Below are 24461 nucleotides of genomic sequence, written 5' to 3'. Positions count from 1 at the left end.
TGGATTTCGCACGGAACAGTACAGCCTTGGTTTTAGAGCAATTAGTGTGTAATGAATTTGCTATAGTCTATGCATATATTTTATTTAGTACTGCATTTGCAGACATTTGCAGATATCGCCGGTTCGCCCAAATGTCCAAGTGGTTATGACTCCCACCAAAGATCAGGCGTTCGAGTGGCTTAATTAACGCTCTTAATTAACTGCGTTCTTAATTAACTTCGCCTTATCTAACACAAAAGGTCGAGGTTTCGACTCCCACCAGATGCCCTGGTTCGACTCTTGACCATTTCACAACGTCAACTGGAATCCAACTTGGAGATATGGCTGGTTCGCCCATACCTTCAACTGGGTTCGAATCCCAGCGAACGTCGTGGGTTCGAGTGCCTTAATTAACTATTAATTAACGTTGCCTTAATTAACGCCACAGGTCGTGCTGACGCTGTTTCTTCGCCTCGGCTTCACGCTTTCTTATAAAGAAATTAATGGCTTAATTAGGCCTAATTAACACCAAAGGTCGCGGGTTCGACTCCCACCAAAGGTCGACGGCCTTAATTAAATTCGCCTTAGTTAACACCAAAGGTAAGTTATGGGGTTTTACGTGCCAAAACCACTTTCTGATTATGAGGCACGCCGTAGTAGGGGACTCCGGAAATTTCGACCACCTGGGGTTCTTTAACGTGCACCTAAATCTAAGTACACAGGTGTTTTCGCATTTCGCCCCATCTAAATGCGGCCGCTGTGGCCGGAATTCGATCCCGCGACCTCGTGCTCAGCAGCAAAGGTAGTGGGTTCGACTTCACCAAATGTCAACGCTTCGACTCCCTATGAATTTCGGTGCCATGAATTTTTTGGCCACGAAATTTACGAGTTCTTCAGATACTACGCTGTGTATGCACATGGATACTCAATCAGGACTTCTAAAGATTATACTTCTTGTAGCACAGAGGTTAGGGCGTCAATATTGAACAAAAATGGCCTCCGACTGGTGTTTGGGGGCACCTCTTTACAGTCAATCGAGTTTATTCCATGAAACCTGTAGTTCTGGTGCACGCTAGGCCCTTTCTAGCAGCCTCGTTTGTGTAAAGCTACCTGGGTCGAACTTCAGAGGGTTGGCGATTCTTACTTTCCTGAGCGTCTGATAATCAGGCGTGCAGCTGGGGCCCTGAAATTTTGCCAGGCAGATCATTTGGTTGGCTTTAAAGTTTTTGACACAAACAAGGCCAGAACTGTTGATAAAACTGGTATTAACCGCCACTAAAGCTTAACACCATGATAACGCGAATGTTATCGGTGCTGGTCTGCGCAGGAAGAGCATACATTGACTCAGGACGACAAAACGAAGATCAGCAACAAGACTACCGACTTCAGTAAGTGCGCACGCTCCTGGTGAATATGCACTTGCTTAAAATGGTAGCCAAAGAATTAAGTGCGTCACCCGCCATATGACGTAATGAGGCCAGCGGCTTTAACGTGCTCTCTTACCCTTTATTTTTTTGAACCGATATTAAGGTTTCGGGGTGATTTGCGGCAACTAAATTTTACTGAACATAAAGGCGCTCTGCATTGAAACTGAAGTTTTGTTGTCACACGAGCACCTATTGGTCGCGTACCGAGCTGCGTGTATTGTGCGCCGTTGCCGAAAATTATGCGAGCAGTGATGTTCGCAAGAATGGCCTTTTACAACATATTGTCCAACTTAACTGTGAAATGCGAGTATAAACCAGTATTACTCGGCGATGCTGCTCTACCACTCTACAAGTAGCCAGCAACGGCATGCCATACCCAAAACACACGCAACGGAAAAGCTTTTGCGCCACGCTCTAGTCGACAATACAAAACGGAAGGTTCATTTTTTCCTTCTATTCAAAAAGTCGCTTTTGATAAGCCACCGTCTCACGTCTGTTAACACTGCTAGCTGTCATCACCGAAAAGATGACGAGGCTACGAAATGTACAGTATGGGGGAGGTAATTAATATTCAGTAAAGTAACTGCAGCACAATTTTGAGGGCGGGGGGGTGTCATAAAAATTCTTGCTGCTCAGCACGTACGACACAGTGCCCGGTCGTTTATACTTACAGCATGCGCTTATGTGAAAAATTTTGCGCATTACGTCGGGATGAAGCAACGTAAAAGGGTTCCATTACCGCTGCAGAGTTATGCAAAATTCATCAGCTGATAAAAGAAGACCATTAATCTCTTCTAATTTAGGGATGTGGGAACACAGGGATGCGGGGATATTCGAAATTTCGAATACGAATAGAATAGCCGTCGCTATTCGCTTCGTATTCTATTCAAGAATTCAGTATTCCTATAAGTTGCCTAATATTCGTTTCCGTTCACGTATAATATGATAACGATCAGTGATGTCTACAGAGACAAAGGCAGCCACAAATGTATGCGAGGAAGCCGCGTTTGACTGCGGTCGTGGAACTATAGTTGCTGAGTAAACGCTTGGAGTAGATAACTTCTGCCGAACAACTTCCAGTTATTCTATAAGGGTTCCTCGCCTTTACACGACATGAATTTTTCTTTTCCTAGATTTACACAAAGCAATTTATTCTTTGGGTAAACTCACCCTGTTTGCATTCCTTAATGTTGTGCTCTAGTGCTCCATAGCTGTCGTTGTCTCTGTGCCCCAGGTACAATCGCCTTTCAGTTCCTCATTTACAATCTGCTCGGTTGACTCGAAGTTCAGTTGTAAATGCCGTTAAATGCATCAAAAATTGTAAATCAGTCTCTCCTCTCTCTCTCTCTCTCTCTCTCTCTTTCCAAGCGGACCTCACGCAACTTTTGTATTCCGATTTGTTTCGAAATGAGAAAATATTCAGCATTTGGTTCGATATTCTACAGTCGTTTTCCTCGTATATTCGTATTGTTTCGATTCGATATGTTCGCTATATCAACACCTGTAAAGGGTAAGCAACTCAACATCGCAAACATTCGTTTCTTCTACTTCAAAAATTTCCGCGGTTCGTTCGAACAACCTCAAGCTGTGCGCTGTGTCTTTAGCTGTGTCACATTGGTGGCGCCATCAAACGAATGCTCAACGAAATACAAATGGATTCGCACTACCTCCGAGATTGGCGCCGTGTGGTACGTGTGAATGTTGCAAAGTGATGGGGAAGCTGCTGGCGCCTCCAATTTCTGGAGCAGACACCAAGCTGTCCGTGCAGTCCTGCATTCACAATCGTATAAATCAGCCAGCTGACCCATCCTTCAACTGCCCCCTCCCCCGCTCTCTCTACTAGCCATTCGGCTACTCTTCGACCGCTTTCCATTTTCCTTATTATTTCTACGTTTAAATTAATTAGTTTTCATTATGACCTATCTGGCGTCATTGTCTGTCTGCTTCTATGGTTGTAACTAACCAAAAATCGAGCCCCTTAGTTCTCTCGCCACAAGGAACACAGATCAATGTTGCCGATAAATTAAACCAAGCGAGTGGACTGTGCGGTATTGGCGATGCGGCAGATTTGGGGAGCTGAAAATTGGAAGAAACAGTGATCGGCTGAGCCCCTTCAATCACGCTGTCTTATGGGAATGAGAATGATTTTTGCTTGTTCTGAGTAGTGACGGCACAGAAGAAAAAAAAGTGCCACCATCGCACTGAACGCAACTGTCATGCTTTGCTAACGAAAAACAATGTTCGGTGTAGAGAGTAATTCCAAACGGTGACGTTTTAAGAGAGGCACTGCAAGATCTGACATAAAGATGGGCATGTAGCTTTGTACAGCACTGCGAATAAGTAACAAACATTTCACGTCACTTCTCGAAGCAGTGCATCATCTATGACAACGCAATATTGAGAATCAATTACCTATTGTACTTATGAAGAGTGGCCGGAGGTGACTTTGGTATTCATAATACGAAAACGTTTTTTTCTTTAAATCCGCACCATGTTTCCGGAAAACACATATATAGTCATCAAAGAGTTAACAGTCCGCTAAAATTCGTGACTCGAAGGGCTCATAGATTGCACAAGCCCAAATGATACCCAGGCTGTATTCCGCGCTTATTAAAGATCGCCTCGCTCAAGACTTGGTCTTGCAATTAATGTTCCTCGAACGCATTCTAGACGCGATTTTGGCACGGCATGTGCATGTCCTTGCACGATGGATTCGAGGCCGTGAGGTTAAGATTTTTTTAGAGCGCAGCTCTTTGGCGTCCGTTCCTGGGTTTCGCGTCGTCGTCGGCGTTGTCGTCGGCCTCGTAACCAGCTCCGCCCCCCTTTCATCCCCCCAGCGCTAGCAGCGACCGACTGATACCGCTGGATGCCGCTGACGCCGCTAGAGAGTCAAGATAACGTGACTGCATAGAACACCGTCGCCGCCATGCAGAAAGAGGAGGAAAGGGTCCCCCCCCCCCCCCCCGTGTTCTTGTGTGGCGGATAGGGTGCTCTTCAGTTGCCGAAGCGCCGGTTATTTCACGTAGGCCCCGGCACGTCGACGAATACGTGACCACCTTCCCACGGCTAGACCTGGTTCTTAGCGCTGCGGAAGCGAGGGTATCATATTGTTTGTGTCGGCATCGGCGGCGTTGTCCCTGAAACCAACTCCGCAGCTGGGGTTGACTCACTATCGGCGTCAGCGGCATCAGTCAGTCGCTGCTATCTCTTCCCTCCTCCCTTTATCGTGTTGTCCGCTTGCTGCGCGCGCTTCTGCCCCCATCGTTTGCCGCTGGGTGTACACGCCGCCCCCCTCCCCCCTCTTCCTGCGAGTCTCCGGTTGTCAAAGCGCCGGCTCGAACTTAATTCCTTTCTTCGCTCCTCCTCCAATGCAACCCCTGTGCGGTGGCAATCAGAGAGCCAGATCGGTGGCGGCGGATCTGTATATGTGCACCGCCCGAGCCGAAATTGCCGCTGCCGTTCGCCCTGTGCGGTGGCAATCAGAGAGCCAGATCGGTGGCGGCGGATCTGTATATGTGCACCGCCCGAGCCGAAATTGCCGCTGCCGTTCGCCACTGCGAAATTATCTTGCTGGTAGTAGCTGCCTACTTCGCCCCTACCGCACTCACGAAAGACGTCGTGCACTTCCTGCAACTCGCATTAACCGTCCATCGATCCACACCGATGTTAGTAGTGGGGGACTTTAATGTTGACATAAAGACAAACAGCAATTTCCTAACACTTATGCGGGAGAACATCCCGTTCCTCTCGCTCGTAACGCGTCCCACGGCTGTGACAACCTCGCGAGGCACTTGTATAGATCTCGTCTTTGAGCATCAAGCATTGGTGTACCAAGTCGAACATATATCAGTCTATTTCTCCGACCACAAAGCTTCCTTCATGACTGTCAAGAACTGTTAGTGGAGTCTTTGTTAAAGGAATACGTGTGAAAAATAAAAAAAAAATTCTGTGATAGCGCATACATGTGTTGCTCGATTTCTTTGCCTCAATCTATCGAAAAGGTGAAACAGCTTATTTGCTGCGCTCAAATTTCGCATTAGGAAGTAACGTAATCGTCGGTAATTTTTTTTTTTTAGCTACTGCGTTTAAACAATGAAAAAAAAAAGGCAAATAACACATTTTTAGCTTGAGGAGAACTACGACTAGAAATTATCCTTTTATTTTCATATGTGTAATTCACGATGCCGAAGGTTCAATTTACTGACTACATGCAATTGGCGCTAGTCTCCCCTATTTGTGTCTCTTTGTGCAGAAAAACAATACATATGTTTCGAGGCTCCGTTTGCGTTTACTTCAAAATGCAATGTAACCGTCTTTTAACATATTGAACAAACAAATTTCAGCCTCAGTCAAACACAAAGTGTCAAACTGAAGTTTTGGGATTTGGTTCTGGTTAGGCCGCCATTGGAATATGAACCTGGCAACGTTTAACGCTAGAACGTTATCTAGTGAGGCGAGTCTAGCAGTGCTATTGGAGGAATTAGAGGGCAGTAAATGGGATATAATAGGGCTCAGTGAAGTTAGGAGGCCAAAAGAAGCATATACAGTGCTAAAAAGCGGGCACGTCCTGTGCTACCGGGGCTTAGCAGAGAGACGAGAACTAGGAGTCGGATTCCTGATTAATAAGAACATAGCTGGTAACATACAGGAATTCTATAGCATTAACGAGAGGGTGGTATGTCTTGTTGTGAAACTTAATAAGAGGTACAAAATGAAGGTTGTACAGGTCTACGCCCCTACATCTAGTCATGATGACCAGGAAGTCGAAAGCTTCTATGAAGACGTGGAATCGGCGATGGGTAAAGTCAAAACAAAATACAGTATACTGATGGGCGATTTCAATGCCAGGGTAGGCAAGAAGCAGGCCGGAGACAAGGCAGTGGGGGAATATGGCATAGGCTCTAGGAATAGCAGAGGAGAGTTATTAGTATAGTTTGCAGAACAGAATAATATGCGGATAATGAATACCTTTTTCCGCAAGCGGGTTGGCCGAAAGTGGACGTGGAGGAGCCCGAATGGTGAGACTAGAAATGAAATCGACTTCATACTCTGCGCGAACCCTGGCATCATACAATATGTAGACGTGCTCGGCAAGGTGCGCTGCAGTGACCATAGGATGGTAAGAACTCGAATTAGCCTTGACTTGAGGAGGGAATGGAAGAAACTGGTACATAAGAAGCCAATCAATGAGTTAGCGGTAAGAGGGAATCTAGAGGAATTCCGGATCAAGCTACAGAACAGGTATGCGGCTTTAACCCAGGAAGAGGACCATAGTGTTGAAGCAATGAACGACAATCTTATGGGGATCACTAAGGAGTGCGTAATAGAAGTCGGTGGTAACGCCGTTAAACAGAAAACCAGTAAGCTATCGCAGGAGACGAAAGATCTGATCAAGAAACGCCAATGTATGAAAGCCTGTAACCCTACAGCTAGAATAGAACTGGCAGAACTTTCTAAGTTAATCAACAAGCGTAAGACAACGGACATAAGGAACTATAATATGGATAGAATTGAACAGGCTCTCAGGAACGGAGGAAGCCTAAAAGCAGTGAAGAAGAAACTAGGAATAGGCAAGAATCAGATGTGTGCGTTAAGAGACAAAGCCGGCAATATCGTTACTAATGTGGATGAGATAGTTCAAGTGGCTGAAGAGTTTTATAGAGATTTATACAGTACCAGTAACACCCACGACGATAAGGTGAGAGAGAATAGGCTAGAGGAACTTGAAATCCCACAAGTAACACCGGAAGAGGTAAAGAACGCCTTGGGAGCTATGCAAAGGGGGAAGGCAGCTGGGGAGGATCAGGTAACAGCAGATTTGTTGAAGGATGGTGGGAACACTGTCCTAGAAAGATTGGCCGCCCTATATACACAATGCTTCATGACCTCGAACGTACCGGAATCTTGGAAGAACGCTAACATAATCCTAATCCATAAAAAAGGGGACGCCAAAGACTTGAAAAATTATAGACCGATCAGCTTACTGTCCGTTGCCTACAAAGTATTTACTAAGGTAATCGCAAATAGAATCAGGAATACCTTAGATTTCTGTCAACCAAAGGACCAGGCAGGATTCCGTGAAGGCTACTCAACAATAGACCATATTCACACTATCAATCAGGTGATAGAGAAATGTGCGGAATATAACCAACCCTTATATATAGCTTTCATTGATTACGATAAAGCATTTGATTCAGTCGAAACCTCAGCAGTCATGAAGGCACTACGGAATCAGGGTGTAGATGAGCCATATGTAAAGATACTGGAAGATATCTATAGCGGTTCCACAGCCACCGTAATCCTCCACAAAGAAAGCAACAAAATCCCAATAAAGAAAGGCGTCAGACAGGGAGATACGATATCTCCAATGCTTTTCACAGCATGTTTACAGGAGGTATTCAGAGACCTGGAGTGGGAAGAATTGGGGATAAAAGTTGATGGAGAATACCTTAGCAACTTGCGATTCGCTGATGATATTGCCTTGCTTAGTAACTCAGGAGACCAATTGCAATGCATGCTCACTGACCTGGAGAGGCAAAGCAGAAGGGTGGGTCTGAAAATTAATCTACAGAAAACTAAAGTAATGTTTAACAGTCTCGGGAGAGAACAGCACTTTACGATAGGTAGCGAGGCACTGGAAGTGGTAAGGGAATACATCTACTTAGGGCAGGTAGTGACCACGGATCCGGATCATGAGACTGAAATAACGAGAAGAATAAGAATGGGCTGGGGTGCGTTTGGCAGGCATTCTCAAATCATGAACAGCAGGTTGCCACTATCCCTCAAGAGGAAAGTGTATAACAGCTGTGTCTTACCAGTACTCACCTACGGGGCAGAAACCTGGAGGCTTACGAAAAGGGTTCTGCTGAAATTGAGGACGACGCAGCGAGCTATGGAAAGAAGAATGATAGGTGTAACGTTAAGGGATAAGAAAAGAGCAGATTGGGTGAGGGAAGAAACGCGGGTAAATGACATCTTAGTTGAAATCAAGAAAAAGAAATGGGCATGGGCCGGACATGCAATGAGGAGGGAAGATAACCGATGGTCATTAAGGGTTACGGACTAGATTCCAAGGGAAGGGAAGCGTAGTAGGGGGCGGCAGAAAGTTAGGTGGGCGGATGACATTAAGACGTTTGCAGGGACAACATGGCCACAATTAGTACATGACCGGGGTAGTTGGAGAAGTATGAGAGAGGCCTTTGCCCTGCAGTGGGCGTAACTAGAATGATGATGATGATGATGATGATGATGATGATGATGATGATGATGATGATGATGATGATGATGATGATGATGGTGGTTCAGGCTTCTGCATATTTTTCGGTTAGGCTGAGATTCAGCCCCGGAACAAAAATATAATTTTTTGAACCGGTTTGAGCCAGTTCACGGGTTCATAACGGTTTCAATTTTTAACGGTTGATGACAGCAGCGGCAGCAAGAACGGAAAAGGTAAGAAAATAAGGAAACGAACGAACGAACGAACGAACGAACGAACGAACGAACAGAGGAGCGCTCAAGCAAGCAATTCGCAGTCTGTAAAAAGTTCCAAAGGCCATGTTTGTACTACTAGTCCGAGCTTTTCGAATTGATTTGCCAAGAGTTCCCGAGCGTACTTGAATAAAAGACAACCTCTCACAAAACTCTTTCCTATGTTTTCTTAACTGGCAAGGCGGCGACGCATTCTAAAAGTTACATTGAAACATATCATTTAGAAAAGCAGCCCGAGGACGAAGTTTGCTTGAGACAACATGCAGTCGTGAAATATATGTGACGCCCTGGCTCCAATGTGAACACTCAAAGTAGGAAGCGCCTTTGGCGATGGCGTCCAGATTGGTTATATCATTCACAGACTATCTGTCCCGACAGTGTGATGCAGTGAGTCAGCAAAAAGTGGGAGAGGGCGTAGCGGTGCCGCTCTCTCCGCTCTAAGGGACTTGGTTGTCCTTCAGTACGTGGCGGACTGGTGTGACACGGCAGAATTTTATGGGCCCACTTTTTGTGCAACATCAGCGAACAAACGGAACAAAGGATCATTAACAAATATTGTGTGAAACTGAACAAGAATGGTGCCGAAATTTACCAGATGCTACAAAAGGCCCGTGGAAGTTTAAGGATGCTTTAATTGAAAGTACTGTGGTCCAGCGTTTTCGGGAAGGCCTTGAAGACTCCAAGGACGACGCAATATCAGGAACTCCCTTCACCCCTTCAACCCTTCACTTGGTTTGGAAAAGTCGTCTGTTCACCGGACTTGAACTGAAATTTCGAAAACTAAAAAGGGGTTTTCCGCCAACGTGGTGCCGAAAGTGCCCACCCCTGAGCAATGATTGCGACAAAAAATTATGCAGATTTAATGTAGTGTGAGAACCGATGTTACGCGAAGCACATTCATTCATTCATTCATTCATTCATTCATTCATTCATTCATCCATTCACAATATAGCAGTGGATGTCTACCTGTGCTAAAAGTTGCATAGACAGCTTGACAACCGACAGCCGTTACAAGGCAGCTACAGCAACCGAGCAAGAAGCAAATGCAAAAAGAAGCCGATGTACTAATGCAAATTTGCTATTAATAGAGTCAGCATCAGAAAAAAATGAAACAAAGCAAGAACTATATGAAACCGAAGCACGAAACAGATACAAATATAAGTGACATATATCAAACAACTATCACAGAATTTTCACAAAAAGTGCTCGCAACTGAGGTTTCCGCGTGTACTGTGTTTGTATTTATTTAGGATTGGAGGAAGCTTGTGCTGTAACATTTGTAGTTTGTAGTCTGTACGAAAATGTGATAGACACCACCTGTCCATGCTGCGCGTATTTATAACAGGTCTATATTAACGTAATGCCGCCGTTTTTTCTTATCTACCTAAAGATTTGGTTTAAATAATCAAAATACGATGTGACACAATAGACATACGTGTTCTTTATGCTAACTGTGTTCAATTTTCGAAAAGCGCTCACATTAGATTCATAATATTCAAGGCCGCAACATGTCGAATAACTTTCTTTTTGCATTATTAGAATATTTCGTAGGTTTGATTTAGCTGTTGTTAGCCAGACTGAACTACAATAGTTAATTCGACAAACGGACAATGCATAATATACTTTAATTTTACCGTTGAAAGGAAGAAACCCACGGCACCGTGATGTTGCACCACTGACTGACACCAGACTTTCCCACAGCCGTGAAGTATGTGAATCCATTGAAAGATTTGAAGAATATACAGGTTCGCTGTAAAATGCTACACCGAGCAGTGTATGTCTCTCAATTATTTCAATTTGATCATCGCCATATTTAATGACATGTTCTGTTCTCATTGCCTTTTTCTTGGCTTGAAAAGACATAGCTTTTGTTTTTAAGGATTTAATTTCAAGTTAATTAAACAGGGACCAGTTAACAAGTTTATTAAGTACTACATTACATTCAATTGCGAGTTCATTCGCGTCAGGATCTGAAAGAAGGACGGTGCTATCATTGGCGTATATGACGAACTTTACAGTCGAATCAATTTTAACAATGTTGTGTTTATGTAAACGTTAAACAGAAGCGGTCCCAATACGCTTCCTTGTGGTACACCTGTTGTTATTGGTAACAAAGGTGATTTGTGTGTCCCGAATAGGTAACACTGTATTAAAGCGAGATGTTTACCCGCATATTCCTTAAATTTATAACTTATGTGCCAATATTTTATTGTCGAGCGAATCAAATGCCTGGCTGAAATGAATAAGTAAGGCTATACTTATTATATTTTGAATATCTTATAGGACACGTTCTTTCATGTCTAATAATACGGATTCGGTCGATAACCCCTTACGAAAACCATATTGCAAATCTGAGAACGGTTGAATCATGATCAAAAATACTGTTAAACCGATAATCTAAGACTTTTTCAAATATTTTAGCAAAGATAGGTATGAAGGATATCCGTCGATAACTGTTAGGTACATTTTTGTCTCCGCCTTTATACACAACAGACACTATTGATTTTTCCATTGCGTTTTGGAATTCAACCAATTCTATCGATAGGTTAAGTTAACTCAAGTTTAACTTGACGTTTCACCAAGACACACCTGCATTCTTCAACCTTGGCTCTTTATAAATTTTAGTTTTTATACTCGCCTGCGTTCTCTCCCTCATTCGGTAGCATCATGAGTAACATGTTTTAACTACTCTTGCGACCCAACATGCTGAGAAGGCGGATCAGGTTTAGTCAAATGCAGTCGTAACTTATGACGGCAGTCAAACGGCGACACTTGACGTTGAAGTACCTTCAGTATGCGACTATTGCAGCTTCACTGTTCCATGGTGAATACACAGCGGCGTGTGTGTGTTTATTCTAAATAAACTGCCTTGTTGTCGCTCAAATTTCGCAACAGTTGTATTTCTCTTTGTGCTGGGTCCGCATCGTTGAATATGGCACTTGGTACCACTGCCAGATTCATCTGAATTTTTTGATGCTGAGCATCAATATAATAATTCAGCAGAAGTTCAGCCCACAAATCGCACTGCACATATCTTTTGGGCCTCAGCGCTCCTAAACACAGTTCTCAAGGATGTACATATTGAAAAAAAAAAAAAAAAGGAAATCCGCCTCCGCAGTGACGTCTCGAAAATGAGCAACGTAATTGACTGACACATCTTTACATCTGGCAAAGTTGCCACTGCGGCATATTCGCCACTGAATTGTGGGCTTTCCATTGACTATAGTTACCAGCAGGAAGCGAAACCAGTTCGCATCTCTGCAGCAGCTCGTTTATTCCACGACACAGTGCGCATACAATAGTTTTCAGTCTGGTTTGTTTGTTTGTTTGTTTGTTTGTTTGTTTGTTTGTTTGTTTGTTTGTTTGTTTGTTTGTTTGTTTGTTTGTTTGTTGGTTTGTTTGTTTTTCCCTAAAGATCCAGGCAAACAAAGCCAATCTCTTAATTATAGACGGAGGCAATAATAAAAGAATAAGAGAGAAACAAAGAAACCCGGTTTTGTTGAGAGATTTGAGCGAGAACAAAGCAGCGGTAAGCGCTAACTCATCTTTTAATGTTAGAATGCCAGTGCTGGACATGGAATACGTACCGTTTACTCGAACCGACTTTTCGATGCGCGACAACGGCGCAGACTTCACCGACCGGCCGGAGAAGAGGGGCGACAGCGCGGCGATTCTCATCAGAGCCAAGAACAAGGGCTTCCCGATAAAACGGACCACCTACGTTCTCTCCAACCGAGTACGTTTCGTTGTTTCAAAGCGTAGCTTTCACTGGTTCTTCCACCCACTCTGCGTGGGACAGCTGTCTGGCCATTTAAACTGGATCGATTCCGGAGACAGCCTAATAAAATAACTCAAAGATGGCGACCTAGTGGGCTGATCCTGATATCAGTGCACGATATATATCATCGCAAGGATTTTGATGTGCCTTGTAAGGGAGCCAATCATTGAGGTAGTGAAACGTGAGAATACCCGCACGGCTCATTTATGACTAGTAGAACTAACCAATAAGGGTCTCCAGCAGCTTATCTCGGCTAGTCTACGGGTGAAGTGTAATGAAATTTGGACTTATCCCTGGGGGAGGGGGGGGGGGGTAGGCGGTGTAATCTGGCCGCGGTCACTTGGGTCGCGTGGGACGAGTGGTGGGGCGTCCGCGTCTTGCCGGGCCTGTACGTAATCGATACGCTGCAAGACGAGGTGCAGCTGAACAAACGAACAGATGAACAGATGAACAGCTTTGGAACATTTAATTAACCGCTACACGAAAGCTACGTGCTGCACATAGATCCCGACGTGTGTGTTGAGCCATAATGTTCCTTTTCTGTCTCCTCGCGGCAGTTCGCGTTCATACTGTCTTCACGGTGCATAACAGTTAACGCGCGACCAAATTCTTTCGTAGGAGCCCGTTTTCTTGGAGTCGTTCAGTTTTGAAGTCAAGAACCACTACCGCTTCATCAACGTCGGCGTCTGGAGCAAGGGCCAGATCATTAGCCTGCAGGGTGTCAAGAAGCCCCGCATAGACACCATGCTCGGATACGTGAGTGCGCGGCTGAGCGGGCCGCTACTCTCTCTGTCGTGTTGACCGAAAACAGGGTAAAACACTTTGTGGAGTTTACAGTAGTGTGCGCCAGCACTTAAGATATGATAATTAAAAGTAGAGAAATATTTTTTTTTAAATTATGGGCTTTCCCGTGCTATAGCCATGATTTGATGGTGACACACGCCGTATAGTGACTGACACCGGATTAATTTTGACCAGCTGGGGTTCCTTAGCGTGCTCCTACATCTAAGTATACGCGTGACGTGAAGCAAGTGTTCAAGGTGTAGCAGTTGTACAGTGCACTCTACTGTTCTTGCATTTCTCCCCCATAGAAATGCGGCCGCCGTAGCCGGGATTTGATCCCGCGACCTCGTACTTAGCAGCGCAACATCATAGCCACTAAGCAACTACGGCGGGTGAAAAAGTTCTAATAAACTTAGCATAGTGCATATGGGACGCGCGACAACTGAGAACTGCGAAGTATATTACTGATCTCCCCACTCATATTACTTTCAAAGTATGTAGTTTTGCGGATGATTGTTTCATTTACCAAAAAATAAAACATAACAAATTCTTTACCTCCTGATCTTGATAAGATATTTAACTAGTGTCAGGCATGGCACATTCAATTAAGTACGTCGAAGTATATATACATAGACGTCTGCCATCAGGCACTGACAAATGCACACTACTTAATTCGTTGCATGGTTCTTAATTGATACAGTATCATATCATACATACACATCACCTGTGACTTAACGTGGAAGTTACACGTACATACAGTCATCGCAAAAGCTAATCGCAGTCCTGGCTACATCCGAATAAATTTCGTACCTTGGTCCTGTGCAAATAAAAATTACTTCACCCAACCAATAGGCAGCCACATTTGAAGTACGCTTCGTCCGTACGGGAGCCTAGTAATATCAGACATGTCAATCAGCTTGAAGCTGTACAAAATCATTCAGTTAGGTTTATTCATCGTCACTATAATCATACAGCGAGCGTAACGCACACGAAATCCTCTCTTAGCCTCCCGTTGATTACTAATCGCCGCGATATGTCACGCCTCACTCTGTGTCATAAAATATACTCCCACAACCAAACTCTTCGCTCTCTTCTTCTAGCTCCACCGTCACTCATAGCGCGTCGCCTCTATCACATACGCGTAAGGTTTTTATTCCTCACTGCAAAACTGCAACCTGTTCAAATGCATCTCATCCTAAGACTTGCAATGAGTGAAATCAGCTCGCACGTAGTATTATAGGTATCACGGATCTGTACCATTTTCAACATGCTATAACTAACCCCACTACACTTAAATAACTGAAGAGGACCGTACATTTAGATTATTGCTACTATTCTTATTGCGTTACTGCATCGTTATCGCCAATAATGTTGTGGTACACTTGTATTATAACTTGTGTTTATTTTCTGTTGTCTTGCACTGCGATATTAAACGGAAAATGTATTGTACCATATTTATGTGCGTTTCTGTTGTGTTGCTGACGTGCCCGTCCCCCTATGTAATGCCGAAAGGCCCTAGCGATAAAAATAAATGAAATGAAACGCTTTATCGGACCAAGTGCCCGAAGCTCGTTGGGTAACGATCAAGGTAAATTTAAATGAACCGCGGAGACACGACAACGGTCGTGTTACGCGGCAACGGCGAGGAATACATTTCTGATGTATCCTCGGCATAACGCCCACAGCGTCAACGCATCTATTTCACCCTTTACGATTTAGCGACGTTGCTGTCATGGTTGAGATGCGCACCGTGATTTTATTTAATCGGTAATCACTCCGAACGCATTTCTCATTTTATTACAGTGGTCTTAAAAAAATGTATAGTGCGGGCTTTGGAAAAGCGTGCTAACTGACGGAACTCCTCACACAATCTTTCTAACATGCCCTGCGTTCTCAATTATTCCCTTGTTTTTTGTCTTTTACTGTAAACAGCTGTTACAATCTTGAAAAGAAGCCATTTGTGTTCGTTCATTCATCACGTTTGGTTCAGACATAGCTCGTTTGTGTGTTGGGGGGGGGGGGGGGGAGGAATTAACATGGTACTTTGTTGCACAGGATGTAAATGTGGGCTTGTTGGTAAGGCACTGTACTCATAATTATATTATGGCACCAAGAACTAAGACCTGATTTCTTTCTCATCTTATTACATGTGAACTAGCCTCTGTTCTTCTGCCCTTTCGTGCCGTCTTGTTTTATACTCAGAGTCGTACTATGTGGGGGCTTTAACAATAACTCATCACTGCCTTTCCACTGGCAGGAACTAGCTACGTGAAAAAACAAGGGTGCTCGTTGGCTTGTTGTGTCCTGGACACAACTAATTTGTGGGGCTTTAAAAAAAATGACCATTGACCAGTGCCACTTTCATTCGTATTTGACTCTTCGTTGTGCGCGATTGCATACACACTACGTGCTGTTTATCTCTTAAGTTTGAAGCACTCATACAGATTACATAACTATTTAAAGGCGTTGTGTGAAACCTTGCAATAATTACTGCACACAGACCGCCATCCCCGTATCCCACGTGCTGGAGGAATGCCTCAAAACCACCGAAGGTTACCACGGTGAAGTCGTCAAGCTCTTGTGTCCCCACTTCACTCGGGTTCCCAAGTAAGCAACCACGAACGTTTGCGCATTTCCGTTAGTTTTTAATGTGACTAGTTTTACTGGATAAATTAACTCAACTAACGCCAGCGTATAGCCTTTATCCTGCAGAAATGTCCTTCGCTAGCCTCTCTCCCAATCGCTATTAAAACAAGGAAGATTGAAAGTGCAAAGTAATTTACTATATGCAATATACTATCCTGAAAGCATAGTATATTGGGTGTTGTAGCAAACGGGCTGAAAGATAGTTGAACGCTGTGCGCTATGCGATTTTTTGTTTCGTCCAGTTATGAAACGATCTTACCCTTATCTCACCTCGAAAGAAATTACAATTAAGAAGTTAACATTGAGACTACATCTTCTAGAATTTTCTTTTTATAAATATTTCCGGTACTGTAGGAACAACAATGATGTGTGCTACCATCGGAGATCCGTATTTCCCTAAGGTACGAGGTATGCATATACCGCATGACTTTTTTTTTTGTACCATTCCGCTTGTGTCCTTTTGTTAACTTCCCCCTCTTTACACACTCCCCACTAGCTTAAGTACAGCCTTCGTCCATATAAAACAAAGCCTTCGGCTATACATGGCGGCATTTCACTTGAGGACGTGGGGGCAGCCTCCAGTGGCATCCCAAGCGCTAAAGGTCTCTCTCTATCCCCTCGCTCCAAAGCTGCCTAAAAGGTTTAATTATGAGATTTTACCTGTTAAAACCACTATCCGGTTATGAGGCGCACCGTAGAAGGGGGGGGGGGGGGGGAGGACAAAGGAATAATTTTGACCACCTGAGGTTCTTTAACGTGCATCTAAATCTAAGTGCACGAGCGTTTTTTTTTCTTTAATTCGCCCCCACCGAATTGCGTCCACTGCGGCCGGCATCGAACCCGCGACCTTGAGCTGAGCAGCGTAACGCCCTAGCCAATTTATTAAAGCTTCCTATGAGCTTTGGAATGCGGCACGCCGCAGTCAGAACTCCTCAACGTTCATGTTCCCAGTGGCTTTCTTTCTTTTACAAAGGTTTCACGCATTTCAGTTCATGCCTCTCCTTTATCCACGGCAGCGGTTTACGTCAAGTATTATTTAGAATGATTTTGGGCACACTCCCCAACATGAAAGGTGTCAAAAGACACTAAAGAGAATAATAAATATATGCGTATTAGTAAATTACTCAACCACAATATTAGGTAGCCGCTCTTACCATGAGAGGAGGGTCGGTAACTCACAAACACGAAAGAAAGGTGGCGACGCTACCGTGAAGTTCCCGCAAGAGGTCACCGTGACGTCATGAACTTTCACGGCATCTCCTATACGGGCCTGTAGTTGATGTCTTTCTTTCTTAATCGGTGGAGGTGGACTACACTGTATTATAAATTAAGTAAATACTGAATTTAACAAAATGAGCCACAACGGCACTAATACGAAAAAGAAGTACTTCGAAATCCGTGACGTTACACTGACGTACTACAATATGCAAAAAGAACTTTGTCTTTTCTTTTGTCTTCGAATAATCAACCCTTTAAGTGAAATTAATGAAAATATAATAAAAGATCGGTATTGATCAAAACTGATTTAGTTTTTCTTCTTTTTTTGTGCCCTTTACATCAAGGCTAGCCATCCCATCAGCGATAGTATTTACTGGACAGCGGTTCGACAGAAACTCCGCATACGTGACTTTCGGGCATTGTGCACGCTGCGCAGGGAATTCCACAAGTACGCCACCCTGTCGGGCTTCGACCCGCGTCACTGCTACGGCGACATAACGCTTCGCTTCCTGTTCAAGGGCGAGTACAAGGTCAAGGGCTCCCAGCTCAGCTTCGAGCGCGCCCGCGAGATTAGGGAGGAAGAGCCCGCGGGACCCGTCCTCGCCGGCGAGGAAACGCGGTGAGATCTGGCTGCTGTACGCGACCGCGTGGATTTCTTCGTGGCCATCGTCGTCATATCTTATTGCGAAGAACAGTTATGAGCAGGGTATCGAACCGAAATGTGTGCGTAATTCGGTTCGGATTCCGATTCACGCTTTTCGGTTCGGTTCTGGTTTAGCTCCGGAGCAAAAATATCAACGGTTCGAACCGGTTCGCAGCATCCTGAACCGGTTCATTCCTGTTCGAAGAAGGGAAAAAAATGAACCTTCGCGTACCTCCGGTTAAAAAACGTGCGATGCCTTTAGAGAAACGTATTTCCCTTAGCAATTAGCTGTGTCATAACCGCTTTCTTTTGCACGGGCACTAACTTGAAAAGGTTATCAAAAAATATTATGTGCGATACACAGTTGCATGTCGGGGTCGGAATTTACACACTCAGTGAGCTTTGTGGCAGTAGTTTACCGCGATACCAGTCTTCCAATTTTTTTTCTTCTTCATTACATTCTTCGAGTTCCCCGCGCTCGCTGTTCATATACTGTTGAAAATGAACATGTAATCTAGTGTCAACTGCCAGTGTATTACGTGGTCATATTATTTTAATATGGCGCCTAGTTCCAGGAGAACATGTAGTTAGAGAATAAAACGGGCTCCTGAGCTAGTTGGCACATAGCTGAATACCGAGCTCGAAAACAAGACAGCATGAGTGAGGCGACTGGACTGATCGACTCACAACTGCATTCTGCTAGCATACAAATATAGCCGCAAGTTCCGCACCTGTGACGGTGAGTAGGAGCGTGCGTTGTGCATTAATGTGAGATTTCAGGTGAACTGAGAGGTCAGGAACGTTGGCCACCAAAAGGGACGATGCATATTGACGAGTGTATTCTATGCAGACGACGACGACGATGGAAGCACTAACGGACTCCGCCTAGTGGGTCAGAGTGAGATTGGGTGGTGACGAAGAAGACGTGTCTCTGCTCTGTTTGTTTTTGAACAAATTGTCCTGTTGTTCGCGAAGAACGTCTCCCTGTGTTCTGTCCACGTTGAACCGCGACACTGGTGGAGGTGCGGGGTACAAAAAAATGCGAATATAAAATAAATATAAAATATATAAATATAAATATAAAATGCGAGTGTCAACTAGGGCTGCAGAATGACGAATTTTTGAAAAAGAAATGTGAGTACTAAACGGGAGCAAGTGATTTCTGATTTTGGCCTGAGGTAGTTTACGCGTTCAGAAAAGGTTAGGTTCGAATACAAAATAAAGCCATGGATCTTTATTTTTTGTTGACATTTGGGTTATTCAAAGGAACAGTGGTGTTGCAAATTCGGGGAGAAGTATTGGCATGGCTTTTTGGGGAAGTATAGAGAGCATGACTTCTTTTTTTTTCTCTCTCTCTGCTGTGGGTGACTTTTGCACGACTCCGCCAGCCGTAGATAACAGGAGTGCCCCGCGTGCACCTGCTACTTGATCAGAGCGGTTGGTTGCGGAAACGACAAGCACCTGTCGTCGGCGTGTGCCTGTGTCCACACGCCGGGTGGTAAGGGGAGACATAAAAGTCTATGAATAATAATATTTCATAGTAGAGGACTTACTAGCGAGCCCATAGGACTTCCGGCTGAAGGTGTGGTTTGCGCCTCGCTGGCTTTGTTAAGTGATGGCAAAGTTATTAGGGCGAAAGTCTATCTAGGCTCGTGGTGAAGTTTGTGTCAGCAGATGTGATCGCCGGAGTGCCCGCCGAAGCGTCATCACGCCATATGAAGACAGATTAAAGAATTAAAGATGATTGACAGGGACAGTTGGTGAATGATAACGTTATAACAGAGATTAGTAGAGCTTAATAGTGACTTGTAATGACTACTAATGATTCCGAAACAACCAGTATGTCTAACGACGGCTTGTAATGACCACAATTGATTAGAAATGACTAGAAATGTCTAGTAATGAGTCGTAATGACTAAAATGACTACTAATGACTTGTAATGACTACGAAATGATCAATATGTCTAACGACGGCTAGTAATGACCACAATTGATTCCAAATGACTAAAGATGCTTAGTAGCGAGCAGTAATGACCAAAAGAAAGAAAAGAAAGAGAAGAGGCAAAGAGAAAGAGGCTAATGATAAGAGGAGGAAGAGGAGGCTTTCGCCGCTCACCTCTTAATAGAGATCTTAAGAGACCCTGCAATTTTTTGCAGTTATGAGATCTGAAGAACTGTAGTGCTGTGGAATGCAAAACACGGTCGGAGGCACCTTTCAAATCAAGGGATATGAGTCAAGCGTGCAGCTTTTAACATTTAATTTCACCTAGTGTATTACGGAGCGCGTGCAAGGCGAAGGGCGCACTCTTCCCCTGCGTGAAACAAAATGGCAGATGTTGCGTGGCGTGCCGTTTTCCGAATTCGATTTGTAATGGGAGGCCGAATACACCTTGCCGCCTTAATGGTGTGCAAAGCTGCTTGGAGGTCCACAGTTTCGTAAGATCAGTAGACACATTATATTTTTATATGTGCACATTATTTTCTTAAACCTCTGCGCATTGGTCAGATGCGTTCATGTTCAATCGTCAAATTTGGCGTACACCAGGAATTGCTCCCACATGGTCGCGGAACAACTGGTCGTAAATGAGTTGAATGCAAGCCTTTGAAGTTACTATAGAGTTTATAACATAAAACTCCAGAGCTTCTTAAGAATGAGTGGGAGTTTTTTTTAAACCGATTGGGAGCAATTATAGGGCGATTCAAGATTCTGTCCCTGTAAGAAAGAATTGAATGTTTTGATGACATAATTTTTTGAATCACTAACGAACCAGTACGAGGCGAGAGCAAGAGATGCATGCGTGCCATCAATCCAGGGTGAGCAGCGTGCAATTGAAATCTGGGTTGGGATCGAGGGTTATTGATACGAGATCATTGGCGGATGCGAGTTGTGATGACTCTACACCACGCGTACATCCGTCAGCCGGGTCCCAGAGTCGGTGTTTGGCGTTGGAGTCGCCGGCAATGTTTACAAATGAGTGCGTGATGTGTGAGTGATGCAAACTTGAACCTTGTCGAGAAATAGTCCGAGTGGGGAATGAGGCGGTGCATAAACTGCGATGATCACAAATTTACAACCGGGAGTCGGGCACTTCGCTGCTACTGCCATTTCTGAGGTGCGAAATATAAGTATGTCGTATCCGTTAACGGCTGCTAATAGGTCTAGACAGTACACTCCGACAGTGCGTACAGTTGAGTCAGCCACTGAGATTACAGTGGCGAGCAACATGACTTTCACAGAGGTGCGCCGCGATGAATTGACACCATACGTCGTCTATTCTCGTCGGCGCAGTGGCCCGCACGCTCGTAAAATTTCGGCGAAAATAGCTCTGGAGATGAACATGTGATTGAACCAGTTCGGAACGGTTCCTCCAAAATGTTCCGGCTCGGGTTCGGTACCACGATGACAGAAAACATACCGGTTCGCTTCGGTTCGGCTGAAAATAACGGTTTAGCTCCGGTTGAAGCTTCAGTTCCGGTTCGGTTCGACAACCTGGGATCCACTGGTATCCGCGCTGCACGAGGAGCATAACATGGACACGAATGCATTTTACCGCACACTTTTGGGTGCATATATCCGAAAACCAGTGCTGGGCACACAATTCGTTTCAACAGAATGTTTGTTCCAACGGGCTACGGTCCTGCGAGTGCAACGTGTGCATTGCGATCGTCATACTTCAAAAATTTAATAAATGCATTTTTGTGAATTATCTACGTTTCTGGTATGATATGCCGAGCAATAAATGTTCGCCCTTGTATGTAATCTAGCTGAAAAGCCAGGAGTGTATTATCTGCAGCAGGAATTTAAAAACAATTGTTAGTCTAAATTTAAAAAGAAAAACAGGTACATATACTACATATTCCTTCTATTACTAACTGCAGTTGGTAACTGGGCAGTAGCTATTACTAATTCAAAGGTTTAGTAAATGTTGCAAACCTTTCCGCTACTAAATACACTAGCAAGGTAGTAGCATATGTGACAAGCAGTTACTACTCCGAAGTTAGTAACTACTACTACCTTTTTTTCTAATAGTGGGCCGCTAAAACTTAATTACGGCTACTACGGCGTGTGCACCTCTAGAAGGGAGAATTTGTAGGCGCATAGGGCGCTATTGGGGAAAGAACTCGCAAATTAAAAAAAAAAAATTGTGAGGTCTTTTGAAGTGAAATCTATTTCAATGGGGGATTACAATGTCGTTTAAGTGTGAGACGCTACGTAAGTTCTTTGACCTGAATAGGTTTATTCAGGTCACGTGCTTTCAAAAGGCACTTCTCTGTGTTGAGTAAAACCTAAATGCATTTTCTACTATATTGGGGAGTTTCTATTTGTTATTGTAAACAGGATTTCAAACCGAACCCGAACACGATCCGAAAACAGTGCCCGGACCGCAGTTTTGGGTGGAACTGATCCCGTATACGAACCGATATTTTCAGAACGTACCTGAACCCGAACCAAACCTGAACCGAAAAAAATAACGGTTCGGCACGAAACAGTTCAAGCGTATGAGGCGACAACGGGTGGTCAAAAGTTCGCGCGAATGTTCGAATAACTACCGATTCATTCGGCGTATACCCTACTAGCAGATTGTTGCGGCTCACGAGTTCACGTTGTGTGCAAGAATAGGGATAGACGATGAACATGTGCTGGTTAACTACGGCCACCTCGGAAGAGACGCTTGCATTTCTGAAGTTGGCCATGCCAGTTGTGTTCCGTGGCAGAAAAGTTGTTTTAATAGGCTCCGCGGAAGAAACATTTCGGGTGACGTTCCCAATTCGGCCATTAGGTCAACTTGTTGCTAAAGCTAGATAAACTAGCTAAATACGGAGAACTGGAAGGACGATGCCTTCGAGGAGGAATATCAACGAGTTCAGCTGCACGACTTATTGCAGCCATAACACTGCAGTCGCTAATGAATACCGTCACATTCTCAGTAAGTGGTAACCACGCCTGTAAACGGAACGCGGGATCTCCGTTTGTTACGTACCATGGTTCAGCGCACGCTTAGTGCTTAGCCAAGCAAAGTACATCGTTCTTAGATAGGTATAAATTATTCGGGGAGCACAATGTGCGTGCTTCTCACTTCGTTGTCCAACGTTGGCCAGCGCAGGAGTACTCGCCAGGTGCAGATGCGCAAGAAATATGGACATCAACGTATGATTCGGCCCAAACCGTCTTTGTTCATCGTTGGGAAGCATGAATGTCCTCAACTGCTTCTTAAGAAGCAACAAATTGAGAAATGAAAAATGCTGGCTGCTTTCATTGCTTTAGACGAGAGGGTCGAAGTTATCATTTATGTAATACAATGTGAATTCGTGCTTTCTTCGACACCATACATCACACACGACACTTTACTCACCAGCAGTCCTGTAGTAAAAACCTGAAGCAAAACGAAAATTAACTCACTCTGCTGCTGTAAAAGTATCGAGTGTGGAAGCTACGCACACCTTACGCTGATCGGTAATCGTGATCGCTAAACACGCTCATCGAGAGCCAGTCTCTGCAATAACTTGATTCGTGCATGTCCTGTTCGACCGCTCCGATTTGCAATGAACCCTCCCGATCATTTCGAAATACTGACAGTGTGCGCGTAATCGCATCTGCAAGCAGGCCCGGGGGTGATGTGAAGTCCTTGGCTCACGACTTCGAGGATGTCATATTTAAGAAAGCGACGACTTGCAAGTTCTGCAACACCAGGGTACGTGTTATCCACTCTGATTACTAGAAGCAGTCGCGAAATTATTTATCATCACTGACGGCGGGTAGCGACGCTGCCTCGCTGGCGGGTAACATTGAGCTCGATAAAGTTTGTAGTCTTGTATCCAGCAGGGGACTCCAAGAGTTTCCGGCAGATTGAGCGCAGAATACAGAGCGTAAAAGACATCGCCTCAACGCCAAGAGGGCAGGTATACACAGCTTGTAAGAATAAATTGTCGCTGGTAATCGACGTCATCAAATTTTAAGAACAAACGAAGCCCTGGTGTCAGCTCTGTTTATGAAAGTACCGTTTGGTGATAGTCAAGTTCACAATGTAAAGTTTATCTATCTATCTATCTATCTATCTATCTATCTATCTATCTATCTATCTATCTATCTATCTATCTATCTATCTATCGTCTGTCTGTCTGTCTGTCTGTCTGTCTGTCTGTCTGTCTGTCTGTCTGTCTGTCTGTCTGTCTGTCTGTCTGTCTGTCTGTTTGTTTGTTTGTTTGTTTGTTTGTTTGTTTGCTTGTTTGTTTGTTATAATTTTGCTTAATTCTTTGGACGATGCAAGTCTCGTACCGTGTAAGCATACAGATGCCCAAGTACCATGATACGAGATTGAGTGCATATTTACATACCTCAGTACATTCTTTCCTTTTCATTGCGATAGCAATTATATGGACACTCCAGGCGCATGTCTGTCGTCAGCGTCGGCGTCGCCGTGAGGTTCTGTATAAAGTCCAAGGGCGATAAAATAGTCGCCGCGCTCCGTATATGTATGTGCAAGTGAAAACGTGCGAG

The 24461-nt window shown here is 44.3% G+C and overlaps 1 protein-coding gene across 6 annotated transcripts in view; it reads left to right on the top strand.

The window, feature by feature from the left end:
- LOC126536120 (uncharacterized) overlaps positions 1-24461 on the top strand; it is a 44214-nt gene that overhangs the window by 7131 nt on the left and 12622 nt on the right. For 3 of the 6 annotated variants that reach the window (XM_050182983.3, XM_055073806.2, XM_055073805.2), the window contains 6 exons: positions 1307-1367; positions 12524-12630; positions 13291-13428; positions 15956-16062; positions 17756-17938; positions 23568-23655. In XM_050182983.3, the coding sequence (XP_050038940.2) occupies positions 1307-1367; positions 12524-12630; positions 13291-13428; positions 15956-16062; positions 17756-17938; positions 23568-23655 (684 nt within the window). Of the gene's footprint in view, positions 1-1306; positions 1368-12523; positions 12631-13290; positions 13429-15955; positions 16063-17755; positions 17939-23564; positions 23656-24461 lie in introns of all 6 variants that reach the window. The other 3 variants (XM_055073809.2, XM_055073808.2, XM_055073807.2) reach the window with 3 other exon arrangements.

This window comes from Dermacentor andersoni, chromosome 4 (assembly GCF_023375885.2).
Source record: "Dermacentor andersoni chromosome 4, qqDerAnde1_hic_scaffold, whole genome shotgun sequence".
Taxonomy (NCBI): domain Eukaryota; kingdom Metazoa; phylum Arthropoda; class Arachnida; order Ixodida; family Ixodidae; genus Dermacentor; species Dermacentor andersoni.
The sequence above is the reverse complement of the archived record's forward strand: the minus strand, read 5'-3'. Positions and strand labels throughout refer to the sequence as shown.